We start from the raw sequence: 15,378 nt of genomic DNA on the forward strand, positions 1-15,378 counted from the left end.
TATATATAAAATCTAAATATTATTTTTTAAAAATATATGTTGATTTTTAATACTATAATGAAATATATGTAAATATTAATTCCTCCCCTCTACCCATTTCTTCATGCAAACAATTTTTGTAAGTTTTTAAAAAATAGTAAATGAAACAATAATGAAACAATCTAGTGTTAAACGAACTTCCAAATGAATTTAATTAATAAATTGTAACACTATTCCAACGATGATCTGAAACAAAAATAAAAACAAGATTATATAGACCATTGATATAAAAACATTATTATAATTATTGAGAAAATGTTTAATATAAAAATTGACTTACATTTATTCTTCAGTGATGAATGCACGATGGGTATCCTACCCTTAGGATGACGATGGGCACACGTTTAAACCGAATAAAAGAAACTTACGGAGTTTCTTAACCGAGCAAACGAAACTTTAACATGCGACGATCAACACTGACTTTACTTTCCGATTCTTTTGTATTTTATTTTTACGATGCAACACACGAGTACCTCATTGCCTACGCGCTCGATTGCAATGATGTTCTGAAACAGAAAAAGAAAAAGAACAATTAATGTCATCGTTGTAATAAAAAACAATTGAAGTTATTATAGAAATTTTTGATAGAAAAATATACTTACTTTTAGTCTTCATTGATGACTGCAGGATGGGTATCCTACCCTTAGGATGACGATGAATAAAATAAAATTAAATAAAACTCTGAAAAGCTGAAACATACTAAAAAGATTATAGAACAATATCCTGTGAATCATTCCTGAAGGCATAGCACACTTTAAAATATATAATATATATACATATATATATTCTATATAAAAGTATTCTAAAATAAAGAATCAATGTTAGATATAAAAAGTTGTCTAATCAGCAGTTGTCGAATGTTGTAATTAGATAACGTTAGAAAGAAAATCAATAAATAGTTTAATACGTCGCGTTCGTTAGATCTTAACTCGATGAAGGACGGAAGGGGAATGGAGATCTCTCTTTGTATATCTCGTAGAAATGTCGAATGCTCGGTGCTCGTCTGTTTACGTTTTGCTTTGGCGGTTATTCTTCTGTTCTCTGCTCGAGAAATTCCTGGAAATATAAACACACATTCATAAATGCCTGTAGGTCGAATGTTTTGTTTCCTTATTCTCTCTCCTTCTCACACTCTCGTTCTTACTCTTTCTATACATTTCTATATGGGTTAAAAAAAGAAGAACGCTTACCTCGATGAATATGTAGATAAAAAAGTGTAAACACAATTGTTTGACTGAGTATATGTATTTCTGCTGGACTCTTCCAATGCTTGGAGAACTAAAAAAGAAAAAGAAAATAAAATTACATTAGTACAATATAAAGAAAATCAAATATATGAGTGTATCTGTACGAGCAACCTAACTTATGTATATATGCCTGTATGTGTGTGTATGTGACAGGAATCGAATTTAATACGAAATACGATCTTTGAATACATAATTATGAAAAATAATTAATTAGAGCATCATTAGAGATGGTAGTAAGTATCGATACCATGAAAAAAGCTGGAAATTAGAAGAAATATTGTTAAGTAACATTGGTGAGATTTGGCGGGATATCGAGATATATCGATGTTATATTCTCACAGATTTCTTACGAACTTTTTAATATTTCGTTTTGAAAACATTCACGTATGAAAATCTTATGTGTAGCTATCGTTTGATATGTAATAGAAAGGTGTAAAATACTTTTCAATTACCTGAATTAAACGAGATGACGCAGTACGCTGGAACATATACAGCTGACAGAAAATGGCGTTTCCTCTACCTTTCCCCTGCGCCCCCTTCCGTTGCCACTGCGTTGCCTCTGCTGCGCATCTGCTGCGCGCGGTAGTATGCGCGGTAGTCAACTTTCAAAAAAAGTAGCGAAATCCGTTGACCAATGGCTACTTGAGATTTTGCATTTTTTCCATCTATTATAGAAAAATATCGAATAGTTAAAAATAGGATATAGAAACATAAAAATTGTCGAAATATATACTTTATTAATCCAAACAATCAAAATTGAACATTATAAGTCGATATCCATAGAAATGATGCCGTAAAACAAGATATATATCATTGCGTAGAAAAATGCATACCAATGTACATGGAATTTTTTTCTACGCAAATATTCTTTATCCTCGACATTATCGTAATCTTTCGATTATATCATTTGGAAGTCATTTGCTAGAAGAATCTATTAGTATATAGGAAGATTATTTACGTTAGAAAATATTTTTTAATTACCTGAGATTAACGGAACGACGTAGCATCCGTCCGATCTCCAGCACCGACGCCGCGAAAAGAAAGAAGAATGATCAGCAAAGAGCCCTGATTGGCTGATAATTATTGCAGAGATAAGTGACCAATCAGAAATTCCCAATTACCATATAGAAATTTCACGCACACAAGCTTGCCCCGTCACGTACGTAACTCGGCTTTCTTCATGACCACGCTAGTCAAGCTAGATATGATAATTTATTTATTAAATAAATAAAAAATTTATTCTATTTTACTATTTAAGGTACACGTATCTTGTTAATATTTAAAAAATAACGAAAAGAATAAAGACAATATGCACTATAAACCTTATCACACAGAACAGAAAAACATACATAATTTATTTATTACAATAATTAAATATCTATTTTATTATTAATAATAATTTTCTAATTATTAATCCAATTAATAATTATTGTTATCTAATTTTTCTATTAGGAGTATGCGTTCCTTGTTAATATTTAAAAAAAAAACGAATAAAATAAAGACAATATACACTAAAAACTTTATCACATGGCAACGTTCTGATTTAAACATTCCTTTAATTTTTATGTAATTGTTTAAACTAATATACATTTGTTTTAACGTCCCTGTGTAATGATGACTTTGGATAATAAAATTTTTATCCAGAAAAATATCACATTAAAATTATTTTATATTCAAAGTATATTAATAAGTATGTAATGTTTAAATCAGTACATATGTGTTTAACAATCTGAAATATAAAGAGATTGCATTAGAATATTAAAATAATTGTTAAATAATCGATAGGAATGTCTATTGTTGTCTAAAAGAACGGAATATATGATCTATGTACCGTCCCCTTCGAAATCCACCGTTGAAATGAGACGTTGTCCTCTATGAAAGTACTTTTATTAAATGTTGTTTTATGACTTTCCGAACGTTGCGCATGTATATAAAGGGTGTCATACACATAATACATAATTATTAAGATTGTAACGTTCTTATTTTCGTATTTTTATCATTTTTATGTATATTTTTTATTGCTCCTGCGCAGTAATTGCTTCGATGGTAAAATTTAGCTGCAATATAAGAAAAGTGCATTAGTGCATTAATATAATTGTTAATGTATACGTAATGTACACGTATATGGAAATGAAAAAAAAAAGTACATTTCTCTAAACAATTATACAACCAATATATTAAAACAATTAATAAATAATATACTAATGGAAAATGTAAATTGTTGAAGTTTACCATTATGATAAAAGAAAGCTGAAGTGTTTGCTCGTTTAAGTACCATAAAAAAATTGCCTGGATTCATTTTAAAATCTTGTAATCTCTTCTTTTATGTATGTACTTGATACACAAAACGATAAGAAAGCCTAATAAATGCTGTGCTTTTCCAAATCTTTAAATACTTGCAAATCTGAAAATCATAAAATTTTATTAGTAAAGTATCAAGTAATTCTTGTTAATATTTAAAAACTAATGTATAGAATAAAGATAATATACACTAAAAACTTTATCACACTGCAACAGAAAAACACACAAATTTTATTTATTTAATAAATCAAAAATAAATTAATTTTTCCTATTAGGTGTACACATCCTTTATAATATTTAAGAAATAAAGAATAAAATAAAGAGGTTATACACTGAAAACCGCACAGAAGACACAATCGTATAGAAAAGAAACCTCGTTGCAGATATTTTAAAAACAATTGACATAAAGCACTGTAACCATCCTTAAAGAATGAAAATAACAAGAATTTTTCCATATCAATGCAGAGTATGGGAATTTATACTTTCATAGTTGGCATAAGAGATTTCAATTGTTTTGTATCAATTTATTTTAATTCTTTAAGGATGGCTATATTGCTTTATGTCATTTGTTTTAAAGATTTCTATAACGTGGTTTCTTATCTATACAATTATGTTTCTCTGTGCAATGTGATGTCAATTGTCTTAAAAATATCAACAACGTGGTTTCTTTTCTATACAATTGTGTTTTTCTGTGCAATGTGATAAAGTTTTTAGTATATATTGTCTTTATTCTACACGTTATTCTTTAAATATTAACAAGGAATGTGATAAACGTATACAAAACACACATATATTTAATTTTCTTTATATTATTCTAATGCTATGTTACTTTATAGTTTTTTTTAGGTTTCCAAACATTGGAAGAATACAGCAAGAATACATATACTCATTGTCAGTCTAATTGTGTTTACTTTTCTATCTAAATAATAATTGTGTTTACTTTTTTATATTGATATCAGTTGTGGTAAGTGTATCTCTTTTCTTTTATAACAAAAGAAGAGTAATATTAAAAGTAGAAGAAGGGAAAAGAGAGAGAGAGAGTAACATCTTATACAAATATCACACATATACATATGTAGACTCGTTCAGTTGGCTTAATACTTTACTAATCAATCTTATGATTTTCAGATTTGCAAGTATTTGAAGATTTGGAAAAGCACAGCATCTATTAGGCTTTCTTATCGTTTTGTGTATCAAGTACATACATAAAAGAAGAGATTACAAGATTTTAAAATGAATTCAGGCAATTTTTTTATGGTACTTAAACGAGCAAACACTTCAGCTTTCTTTTATCATAATGGTAAACTTCAACAATTTACATTTTCCATTAGTATATTATTTATTAATTGTTTTAATATTGGTTGTATAATTGTTTAGAGAAATGTACTTTTTTTTTTCATTTCCATATACGTGTACATTACGTATACATTAACAATTATATTAATGCACTAATGCACTTTTCTTATATTGCAGCTAAATTTTACCATCGAAGCAATTACTGCGCAGGAGCAATAAAAAATATACATAAAAATGATAAAAATACGAAAATAAGAACGTTACAATCTTAATAATTATGTATTATGTGTATGACACCCTTTATATACATGCGCAACGTTCGGAAAGTCATAAAAACAACATTTAATAAAAGTACTTTCATAGAGGACAACGTCTCATTTCAACGGTGGATTTCGAAGGGGACGGTACATAGATCATATATTCCGTTCTTTTAGACAACAATAGACATTCCTATCGATTATTTAACAATTATTTTAATATTCTAATGCAATCTCTTTATATTTCAGATTGTTTAAACACATATGTACTGATTTAAACATTACATACTTATTAATATACTTTGAATATAAAATAATTTTAATGTGATATTTTCTGGATAAAAATTTTATTATCCAAAGTCATCATTACACAGGGACGTTAAAACAAATGTATATTAGTTTAAACAATTACATAAAAATTAAAGGAATGTTTAAATCAGAACGTTGCCATGTGATAAAGTTTTTAGTGTATATTGTCTTTATTTTATTCGTTTTTTTTTTAAATATTAACAAGGAACGCATACTCCTAATAGAAAAATTAGATAACAATAATTATTAATTGGATTAATAATTAGAAAATTATAATTAATAATAAAATAGATATTTAATTATTGTAATAAATAAATTATGTATGTTTTTCTGTTCTGTGTGATAAGGTTTATAGTGCATATTGTCTTTATTCTTTTCGTTATTTTTTAAATATTAACTAGATACGTGTACCTTAAATAGTAAAATAGAATAAATTTTTTATTTATTTAATAAATAAATTATCATATCTAGCTTGACTAGCGTGGTCATGAAGAAAGCTGAGTTACTTTCTATTTAATTTCTATATGGTAATTGGGAATTTCTGATTGGTCATTTTACGTCCAAAATGTAAGATGATTAGCGAATCAGCGCTCTTTTCTTCTTGGCCGTCGTGGAGATCGCACGGATACTATGTCGTCCCATTCATCTCAGGTAATTAAAAAATATTTTCTAACGTAAATAATTTGCCTATATACTAATCGATTATTCTAATAAATAACTTTCAAATGATATAATCGAAAGATTACGATAATGTCGAAGATAACAAATATTTGCGTAGAAAAAATTTCATGTACATTGCTATGCATTTTTCTACGCAATTATATATATATCTTGTTTTACGATATCATTTCTATCGACTCGAACACTATCCGATATCGACTTATAATGATTAATTTTGATTGTTTGGATTAATAAAGTATATATTTCGACAATTTTTATGTTTCTATATCCTATTTTTAACTATTCGATATTTTTCTATAATAGATGGAAAAAATGCAAAATCTCAAGCAACCATGACGTCATCAGAGATCTTCGATGGATCTTCGATGTATCATCTTCAATACCAAATCGAGGAACTGTTTGATTGTCAAACTACAATACTTGCTGAGAAGTAGGAGTGTTTTGGAGCCATCGTAGAACTTCTTACGCAATGAGTCAAAAAATTTAAAGTCCCTCCTGTGCTCAATCATGTCGAGGATGAAAGGTCTTAATCGGCACGAGTTACTGGTTGTAATTATTCCAATAAATTAGTGACGAGCACATGAATAATTCCTTTCTAGGAGTTACTCATGAAAATTGTATATTGTATTGTATATTGAATTGTATATTTTATATTAGTTTAGGATAGGTTTTCTTGTCTCACCGGTTAAATTCATTTAATAAGTAATGTAATTAATTAATGTACTTTCTTTTTAATGTCTTTCTTGCATTGCTTCGTACTTAGTTTATCTAATCGTGATTAATTTTGATATATCGATACGTCGATAAATACATGAGCAAGAAGACAAACATCATCATATAGTATCATATATTATCAGACATAGAATTAAAATAATTAAAATTCTACTATTATCGACAGTCGGTGTCTTAAAAGTAGAAAACTACAATTACCGACTGTCGTTATTTGAAAAAGTAGAAAACTGCCGTTACCGATGGACGATAAGATAAAAGTAGAGCACTACTATTACCGATATCGCCTTAGCTGACCTGCCACTAAAGTGGCTTTTGTAAATATTTTTTCCAGGTTCATCGCCACTATCACAGAGCTTAGATAGAAGGAGCACGCACGGCATAAGGCATTTGGTATGAAATGTGTCCCCAAAAACAGCATCAAATAACATGTACATATTTTTACCACCAGAGTAGCGCAACGGGCAAGTAAATTGTGGCCGTCACGCCAAAGATTGGCGCCACCGGCACTCTTACCGTCACGGCTCTAGTGACGAAACTAAAGAACTAAGAAAACACCACGTTCATGAACAACCGCTGCCATTCGCTCTTTTCCGTTCCAACCACCGAGCGAGACACACGCGTTTTGACCAGCAGCGACAAAAGACTGAACTCTAGTCACTACTTCCGTTTTCTCTTTATTACATTTAGTTAAGTTTAAAATATATATTTTGTAAAATCCTTTTTAATACGTTTAAAAATATAAAAATATTCTAATAATAATATTTCTAGTGAATTAATTATTATTATATACCTTCGAACACGCTACAAAATTTCTGGGACGTCACAAGATGTTGCGGTGTATGTAATATAAACAAGTGTAAAAATGAGTTTACTTGGACAGTGTTGTTAAAGTGTGAAAGTAATTCTTAAAATAATTTCAAAAAATGGCAAAAAAGTGTGCTGTTAAAAATTGCTCAAGTGGCTCAGCTGCTGAAAGAAAGAAAAAAATGGAATTAAACCGTCGTCCAACGGCTTTATTTCAAGTACCCAAGGTAATATAATTTCTATAAGTATAATCCATTTCATTATTAATTAATAAGAAAGAATGGATATTAAGTAATGATTAAAGTGAAATAATTTGTATTCTGTGCTTTTTTAATAAAAAGACGAGTTAAATTTTGTAATCACTAGTTTACGAAATCAAAAATTACAGGAATTATTATAATTAATAATTAATCAAATTAATGTTATTGGTAAATCATATATTTATTTATTTATTTAATAATATTTTATTGAGCCTAGAGCCTAGGCTCCCTAAAGGCCATTAATTACAGTAAAATACAATATAATGTATAGATAAAACAAAACAAAAATTAAAATTATGTAATTATTATTAAACTTATAATTATATTAGTAGTAACGCACAGTAAGTAGATAAATGTAAAAAGAAAAAAGAAAATAATAAATAATACATAAATAAAAGTATAACAGTTCTATAATAGTGGTATAGTAGTATTGGTTCAAAGCAATAAACATATGGTTTTAAAAAGAAAAAAAAAAAAAAAATTAAATTAAATTAAATTAAATCGCAATTCACAAAACACGCTGAATATCTCTATCAATAAAGTAGGTATAACATCTTAATCTGAATTCTTTATAGTCACTTAGAGCTACGATATCTTCCGGTAGTTGATTCCACATACGAACAGCAGTAACCAAAAATGATTTGTCATAAATCCTGGTTCTTGCATAAGGTAAACATAATACATCCAATTGCCTGACGGCACGACCACGAACAGAAGTAAGAATACTAAAGTTCGTTCTTAATATTTTGTCGTGCTGAAGACGCAACATTTTATATACTATGCAGGCCATTAAGAATCGATCTTGTAAAGTAAACCATCCTAAAGCTCTTCTAAACGGAGTAATATGCTGATATCGTTGCAAACGAAAGATAAAGCGAATACAAGCGTTAAACTTTCTTTGTAATTTAGTTTGTAATGTTCCTGAGATGTTTGTATAAGCTGCTGAACAATAATCAAAGATTGGTAATATTAAGGTGGCAACTAATCTTTTACGCATAGTCATATTAAACAAATGATTGTTCATTTTCAACCGGGACAAGCAGCTCATTGCTTGATTACTAATCAACATGACTTGTTGATGCCAAGACAAAGTATCGTCCAAAATAACTCCTAAGTATTTAATTGAAAAATGTTTAAAATTTTAATTGAAATGTTTAAAAGTTAAAATTGATTAACGAGATCTGTAGTAAATTTTTTAATTTTTTTTTCGAACGAATTTCTACTTTAAACTTTGAAGTGTACATAAAAAAATAGAAGTAGTATAATTTTTTGACTTAGTTTAATATATGCGTATTAATATCTGAATAATCATAGAAAATATAATTCTTGCACTATGTTTTTTTCTTAAATTAGTGCCCCGATGCATTGAAAAAGTGGAGCTTGGCATTGTCACAAGAACTTCTTCATAAAAACTTTGTCTGTGAATTGCATTTTAAAGATGAAGATATCTTTAGAAAATTTGAGATAGTAAACTTGCCAAAAGCAAGATTTGACTTAAAGGCAGGTGCAATTCCTGTACAGGGAAATATTATCGTAGACCATGATGCGCGTGTATTAGATTCTGCAAATACAACAAGTCCTATACCTGTGCCAGTAGTTTCAGAGGAAGTGGTTGTAAAGGAAGAGGTTATAAAGGAAGAGGTTATAAATGAAGAACGCGTTACTGGCTGTTCTGCTGAAAAACATGTGGAAGAGAACAGCAACATAAGTGACAATTTTTCCGATTGCCGCCAACAAATTTTTAGTTCAGCTCTCGTAAATAAAATAATTGAAGATACTACAAGTCATACTGAAAATGTTAAGTTGGAACGGCAAATATTATATGAAGAAAATAATTTTCCTGCAACTATAGATGGCAATCCTGAAACGTTTTCGTTACTTACGATATTACAAGCACTGAAAGATCGAGGTTTACCCCAAAATTGGTGTTGGTCAAAACAATCAGAACCACCAAAATTTTTAATTCTATATTACATAGATAGTATTTTGAAAAAAATTAAATTAGAAGTTAAAATTAGTAATTACTTAATTATTGAGGTACTTAGACTTTAATATATTATCGGCTGGAAATATAAATATTTTATCCTTTAATTTTTATCATTTATTATGTAGATAACTGTTATGGAAACGGGAGTGACTATTAATTACAATTATTCATTAACGTCCGTAATTAATTTTTTCAATATGCTCCAAGAAATTGAAAAATCGCAGTTTTGCAGTGGTGCTGGAGTAAATAACGAAAGGTTTTTATCTTTATTTTCTTATCAAGTGATTAATAGAATTAATAACGATTTCGAAAAATTGTTAAAATCGCATGTAACTTAAATGTTTAGCAAATAAAAGTTATTTGCTATAATTTTGTATAGTTCCGATAATATCATCTTCTTTTTATAGGTGTTCAACCAAATGTGATGGCATTTTACTATCACCCAAAAAGTATAAAATATTTAGGAAAATTATTCGATGTTTCAGTTGTCGATCATTACGAAGAAGATTGTTAATGTTGGAAAAAAAAAAAAAGCGATATAACGAAACGTTACATTATGATTAAACGCAAACTGCATGTAAAACAAAAAAATTTACATAAAATAGGTAATATTTATTTAAATAAAAAAGGTAATATTTTTTTTATAATGTAATTGCAGTTATACATTTTCTTGTTCTCTAGAATCACCAGTTAAAGGAAAATGTGGAACAATTGAAACACCTGTGTGCTATAACCAAAGATAGTGTAATTGAAGAAGAAATCGCGGATCTCCCGGAAGCCCAAAAACATGAATGAAATATTAATGAAAAGATCAAAATTTAATTTCAACAGAAATTTGCAATTCTTCTTTCTTTTAGTTGTTCTCTAAACCAATAAGAGTTGCTATGATGACTTGGCAAAACGATTGCACCGAACTGCAAGATTGTGAACCCACTATAAAATTTATGGAAAGAGTAGATAATTTGATAAAGGCGATGAGTTCTCGTACTCCTGAATCTGCTTTGCGTTCTAATGACGAATGTTCAATGAAACAGGTATGGTATTACTTACAATAAAGTAGAAATAATTGCTTATTTCAGTTAAAGCCCAAATGGAAATGAAATCCGTATATCATAACTACCGATGCATGAAACGAATATCAATATCTGCGAAAGTTATTTTCTCCATCTCAATATTTATCTGAAGGAGTAAGTACAAAATATAAAATTGAAGATAGAGGAGATTCACACATACATCTATTCACAGTTCAGATACTCCACATCCTTCATACGGCAATAACAAATAATAACAAACAACTTTGTAGTGTGTTGATTCTGAATATGTTGTAAAGAAATATTTAATATTATCTTCTTCTTCTTCTTCTTCTTCTTTCTTTAGTTTAGGCAAATTGCCTGTTCCTTAACGACGTTTTTCTGCCTATTGCACTGCTAAATTGTCGCACCATCGTTTTCGTGGGCGCCCCGTGCTTCTGCGGCCTGCCGGTGACTTATCCCGTGCAATTCTGACAATTCTTCTGTTGTCCATTCTATTGATGTGTTCGTTCCATTCTTTTTTTCTTTTTAGTATCCACTCGTTGATGTTTTCCACTTCGCATGTTCTTCTTATATCTTCGCTTCTCTCTCGATCCAGTAGTGTTTTTCCAACTATTCTGCGAAGCACTCTTAATATTATATGCATCATATGTATGGTATTACTTACAATAAAGTAGAAATAATTGCTTATTTCAGTTAAAGCCCAAATGGAAATGAAATCCGTATTTTATTATATCCGTACTTTATTATATGCATCATAAATCTTTTATTAATTCTAAAACGAAACATTTCTTGTAGTTTGAGTTAGTAATGCTTTGTTGTTTTGTTTTTTCATCTATTATTTTGAATTTCATTTTTCGTAATGAATTCTAAATTAATAATCAAATGTTTACTTGTAATAACAATAGCCATTCACTGAAAATAATTTCATTGCATGAACATTTTCCAATTCACCAACACTTCTTGATAAAGTTCTATTTTCACCCTGTAGGTTATCAAAGAATTTGACAAATATTTGAGAAAATGGGAAGCTAAAGCTTTTGATAACAAAAACAAATGTCGCAAGAAGAAAAACCAAAATGTACAATGTGATGACAGCTTAGAAATTTTTTCTTAATTTCTCATTTTTCCATACTTTATAGCAGTTTTTTGAGATTGTAAGGAGTGCTTGTGGATGTAATGAACATCCAGATCCTATCATATTTGGACAGGTGTTCAGATTACTCTGCTCCTATTCATTAGTTACGCCACCAAAAGGATCAAATGTAACTGCCGTTGAACTTTTGCAATCGTTAATGGAGACGAAAGAATCACTGATGCTGAGTCAAGATAAAAAATCAAAGTGGCTACAGAAATTAGATTCTATAATTGACAATGGATTTATTGAAGAAGATAACAATGTTTACCGAAGAGAAAGCGTCGCAACGGATCATTTTGAAAATTTAGTTGATACGAGTGAAGATGATACTGACGTCAAGTCTACCACTAATGACTCATCAAAGTCAAGGACTGCAAATCCTCTTGGGAAAAGAAGCGTAGCTTGCAAACCTTTTGAGAGCTTAGTTGATTCTAGTGAAGATGAAAACAATAACGCTGCTTTGGATTCTAGTATTGCTGATGAATTACCGGTTAATGATCCTCATGAACATCATGACTACGATGTTGTTAGTACAAGCGAGTATGTTGTGTCGTATATTGCTGGTTACAATCTTTATTCTTTGATTCAGCAATTGGAAAATATTGTATTGACATTGTATTGTATATTGTATTGTATATTGGTTGGGACAAAGACAGTTAGGTTTGATACGATGAATCGTATTTTAGATAAAGTCGCAGAAGAAAAATCACTACCTTTCGTTGATTGTCAGGAACATCAATTAACGTTGATGAAAAAAATATTAAATTACTTTATAACTATTAGAGGTCATTTCCTGGCTAATCATATCAATAAAAATTATAAACAAAAAAGTATAAAAAATAAAAAATTACGTAAAATTTCTAAATTAGTGTAAGTTGTACTTATCTGAGATTTAAAAGATTTTTATTAGTGTTCATCATACTTGAAACTTTTATAATGCTAACTTTTATAGTTATTAATAATATGTATAGTTATTAAAAATATTTGAGTAACAATATATATTTTTGAATAGCAATGTTATTCAATATAAATGTATAATAATAATGTAAAATAAATAATAAATATAATTTATCATTTGATTTTTATCCTTAAAGTAATTATTTATTTCATACTTTATTACTTGTATGCCTGCGAATTATAAACAAACGAAGGAATTCATTATTAATATTATTTTTGTTATTCATGCATTTATAAAGGCTTCTTTTGATAAGTAAGATTAATAATTTTAAATTTATTTTACAGGTCCTCTTTGATATGTTCAGTTTTTTAAATGAAATAATTTATTATTTACTTGGAAATTTGAAAATAATTAAGCCATTATTAAAGTAGCAATTAAATTAAAAATTGAAATTAAAAAATTAAATGTGCCATTAACTATTTATTTCAACATTATTTTTTAATTGTTAATTATTTATTTGAAAATCTGTAAACATTGGAATTGTAGGTTAAGTATAGCTTACTCTGTGTTATAATATTTTTAATTTTTTAAATTTAAAAACTGGTTCGAGGCAGTTGCAGCGCACTCTGTAATGAAACTTTATTTGCTCTACTTTTCGGGGACACTTCTGATACTATACGTTCGTGCTCCTTCTATCTAAGCTCCGTGGCCACTATAGTGGCTCACTCGAGTAGCTTACTTGTTTACTGTTTGAAATAAATAATCTTTTTCATAGTCATCCATATTTAAGTGAAATCTTTACTTAAATATATATGTGCATTTTAATTTTTATGTATGTTTAAATGACCGTTATATTTTTATACTACATATCAGCAGAAAAAAGAAAAAGAAAATTTGCAGAGATCAAAGTCCAAATGATAAATATCTACCACTTATGGATATAATATACAACTTAACTAGCACGTACACTGCTTTTGGTTGCGTAAAAGAGTAGAGCTCGTTTATTATACTGATTTTTCTTTGTATTTGACATATTTTCTGTACTACAATTATAACTAAAATGCTCAAGGTAACTATTATTTTTTAATACACGACAATAACAATGAAGATTATTGTTTCTAACTTCAAATTATTTCACGTATACTTAAAGTGCCTGTAACTGTATGTGTGTGTTTATATCTTTTTTGTGAAGAATGTATAAAAACTAACAAAAGAATCACGGTAAAAATTATAATTACAAGTAGAAGAAAGTTATAACGAAAATTAGGTTTTTTATGTTAAGAAATAATAATTTTGTATCTAATAAGGTAATAGAACAAATGTATTAAATTAAGAAATATTTCAGAATACAGTAGCATTAATAACCGGTGGAGCCTCCGGCCTTGGACGTGGTACAGCTCTAAGATTTGTCAAAGAAGGTGCAAAAGTTGTTATTGCGGATCTTCCTGCTTCAAAAGGTCAAGAGCTTGCCAGTCAGTTGAACAATCAAGCTATATTTGTGCCAACCGATGTAAGATATTAAAAAATTCAACAATTTGTTAAATTTCTATTTGATTATAATATTTATATATTATCACCTTGATTGAATTTAACATTAATTTTATATATGTTAAATATATTTGCAGGTCTCTTCAGAAGAAGATGTATTGAATGCTTTAAAAGCAACTAAGACTAATTTTGGCAAGTTAACAGCAGTTGTAAATGCAGCAGGTATAGGATATGCACACAAGACGTATGATTTTAATAAAAATCAACCACATCAATTAGATGAATTTACTAAAGTAATTAAAGTAAATGCAATGGGAACTTTTAATGTGATAAGACTAGCCGTTGGTCTTATCGGTGAAAATACACCTAATGAAGATGGTGCACGTGGAGTTATAATCAATACAGCAAGTGTGGCAGCATATGATGGACAAATGGGACAAGCTGCGTATTCTGCCAGTAAAGCTGCTATCGTTGGAATGACTTTACCAATCGCTCGTGATCTATCTAGACATGGTATACGTGTAGTAACTATTGCACCTGGATTATTTGATACACCGTTATTTGCAACTTTACCAGACAAAGTACGCAACTCTTTGTGCAAAATGATACCATTTCCTCAAAGATTAGGGAAACCAGACGAATACGCACAACTAGCACAACATATAATTGAAAATCCACTTCTAAATGGAGAAACAATAAGATTGGATGGTGCTATCAGAATGATGTAACTTAAAAAATATAATACATTTTTATATTCAAATAGTTGAAGGGTAAATATTGAACAGGGCTACTACTAAAGTTAAATACATTTCTTCATAATGATGAAATATACATCTATAAACATGCGGAATAAAATAATTATTTCTTATTTTTAGAAAGTTTTATCTCTTCCTCCAATTGAATCCCATGT

General features: G+C 28.9%; 2 protein-coding genes and 1 long non-coding RNA gene across 6 annotated transcripts; 2 read left to right on the plus strand and 1 right to left on the minus strand.

Annotated features, from left to right (window-relative positions):
- Positions 1-879: 879 nt before the first annotated feature.
- Positions 880-1,772, minus strand: LOC122525467. Its single transcript, XR_006305796.1, has 3 exons — positions 1,739-1,772; positions 1,230-1,317; positions 880-1,095 (listed from the first exon to the last, which is right to left on the minus strand). It is a non-coding gene; the product is annotated as an uncharacterized LOC122525467 (long non-coding RNA).
- Positions 1,773-7,434: 5,662 nt separating this feature from the next.
- Positions 7,435-10,699, plus strand: LOC122525445. 4 transcript variants are annotated; one of them, XM_043648262.1, is made up of 6 exons: positions 7,805-7,893; positions 8,502-8,595; positions 9,280-9,963; positions 10,039-10,169; positions 10,321-10,518; positions 10,595-10,699. In XM_043648262.1, exons 2-5 carry the CDS (start codon positions 8,563-8,565, stop codon positions 10,475-10,477), a joined length of 1,005 nt encoding a protein of 334 aa, XP_043504197.1. In that variant the 5' UTR covers positions 7,805-7,893; positions 8,502-8,562; the 3' UTR covers positions 10,478-10,518; positions 10,595-10,699. The 4 variants fall into 4 exon arrangements, with proteins under 4 accessions (XP_043504198.1, XP_043504195.1, XP_043504197.1 ...); XM_043648263.1 differs by lacking the exon at positions 8,502-8,595 and having other exon boundaries at positions 7,435-7,893; positions 10,399-10,518; XM_043648260.1 differs by lacking the exon at positions 8,502-8,595 and having other exon boundaries at positions 7,437-7,893.
- A 3,102-nt stretch (positions 10,700-13,801) lies between these two features.
- Positions 13,802-15,323, plus strand: LOC122525452 (3-hydroxyacyl-CoA dehydrogenase type-2-like). Its single transcript, XM_043648278.1, has 3 exons — positions 13,802-14,049; positions 14,326-14,490; positions 14,606-15,323. The coding sequence occupies exons 1-3, from the start codon at positions 14,041-14,043 to the stop codon at positions 15,194-15,196; spliced, it is 765 nt and encodes a 254-aa protein (XP_043504213.1). The 5' UTR covers positions 13,802-14,040; the 3' UTR covers positions 15,197-15,323.
- Positions 15,324-15,378: the final 55 nt, after the last annotated feature.

The sequence above is a fragment of the Polistes fuscatus genome, unplaced genomic scaffold (genome assembly GCF_010416935.1).
Source record: "Polistes fuscatus isolate 324 unplaced genomic scaffold, CU_Pfus_HIC Scaffold9, whole genome shotgun sequence".
Lineage (NCBI taxonomy): Eukaryota > Metazoa > Arthropoda > Insecta > Hymenoptera > Vespidae > Polistes > Polistes fuscatus.

Excerpts from the sequence above, each read along its gene's own strand:
- LOC122525452 (XM_043648278.1), top strand. Across the intron at positions 14,491-14,605 it reads CTATATTTGTGCCAACCGAT|GTCTCTTCAGAAGAAGATGT; the intron begins GTAAGATATTAA and ends ATATATTTGCAG.
- LOC122525445 (XM_043648260.1), top strand. The coding sequence starts at position 7,786 with ATGGCAAAAAAGTGTGCTGTTAAAAATTGCTCAAGTGGCTCAGCTGCT. Across the intron at positions 7,894-9,279 it reads CTTTATTTCAAGTACCCAAG|TGCCCCGATGCATTGAAAAA; the intron begins GTAATATAATTT and ends TTCTTAAATTAG. Across the intron at positions 10,170-10,320 it reads GCTGGAGTAAATAACGAAAG|GTGTTCAACCAAATGTGATG; the intron begins GTTTTTATCTTT and ends TTCTTTTTATAG.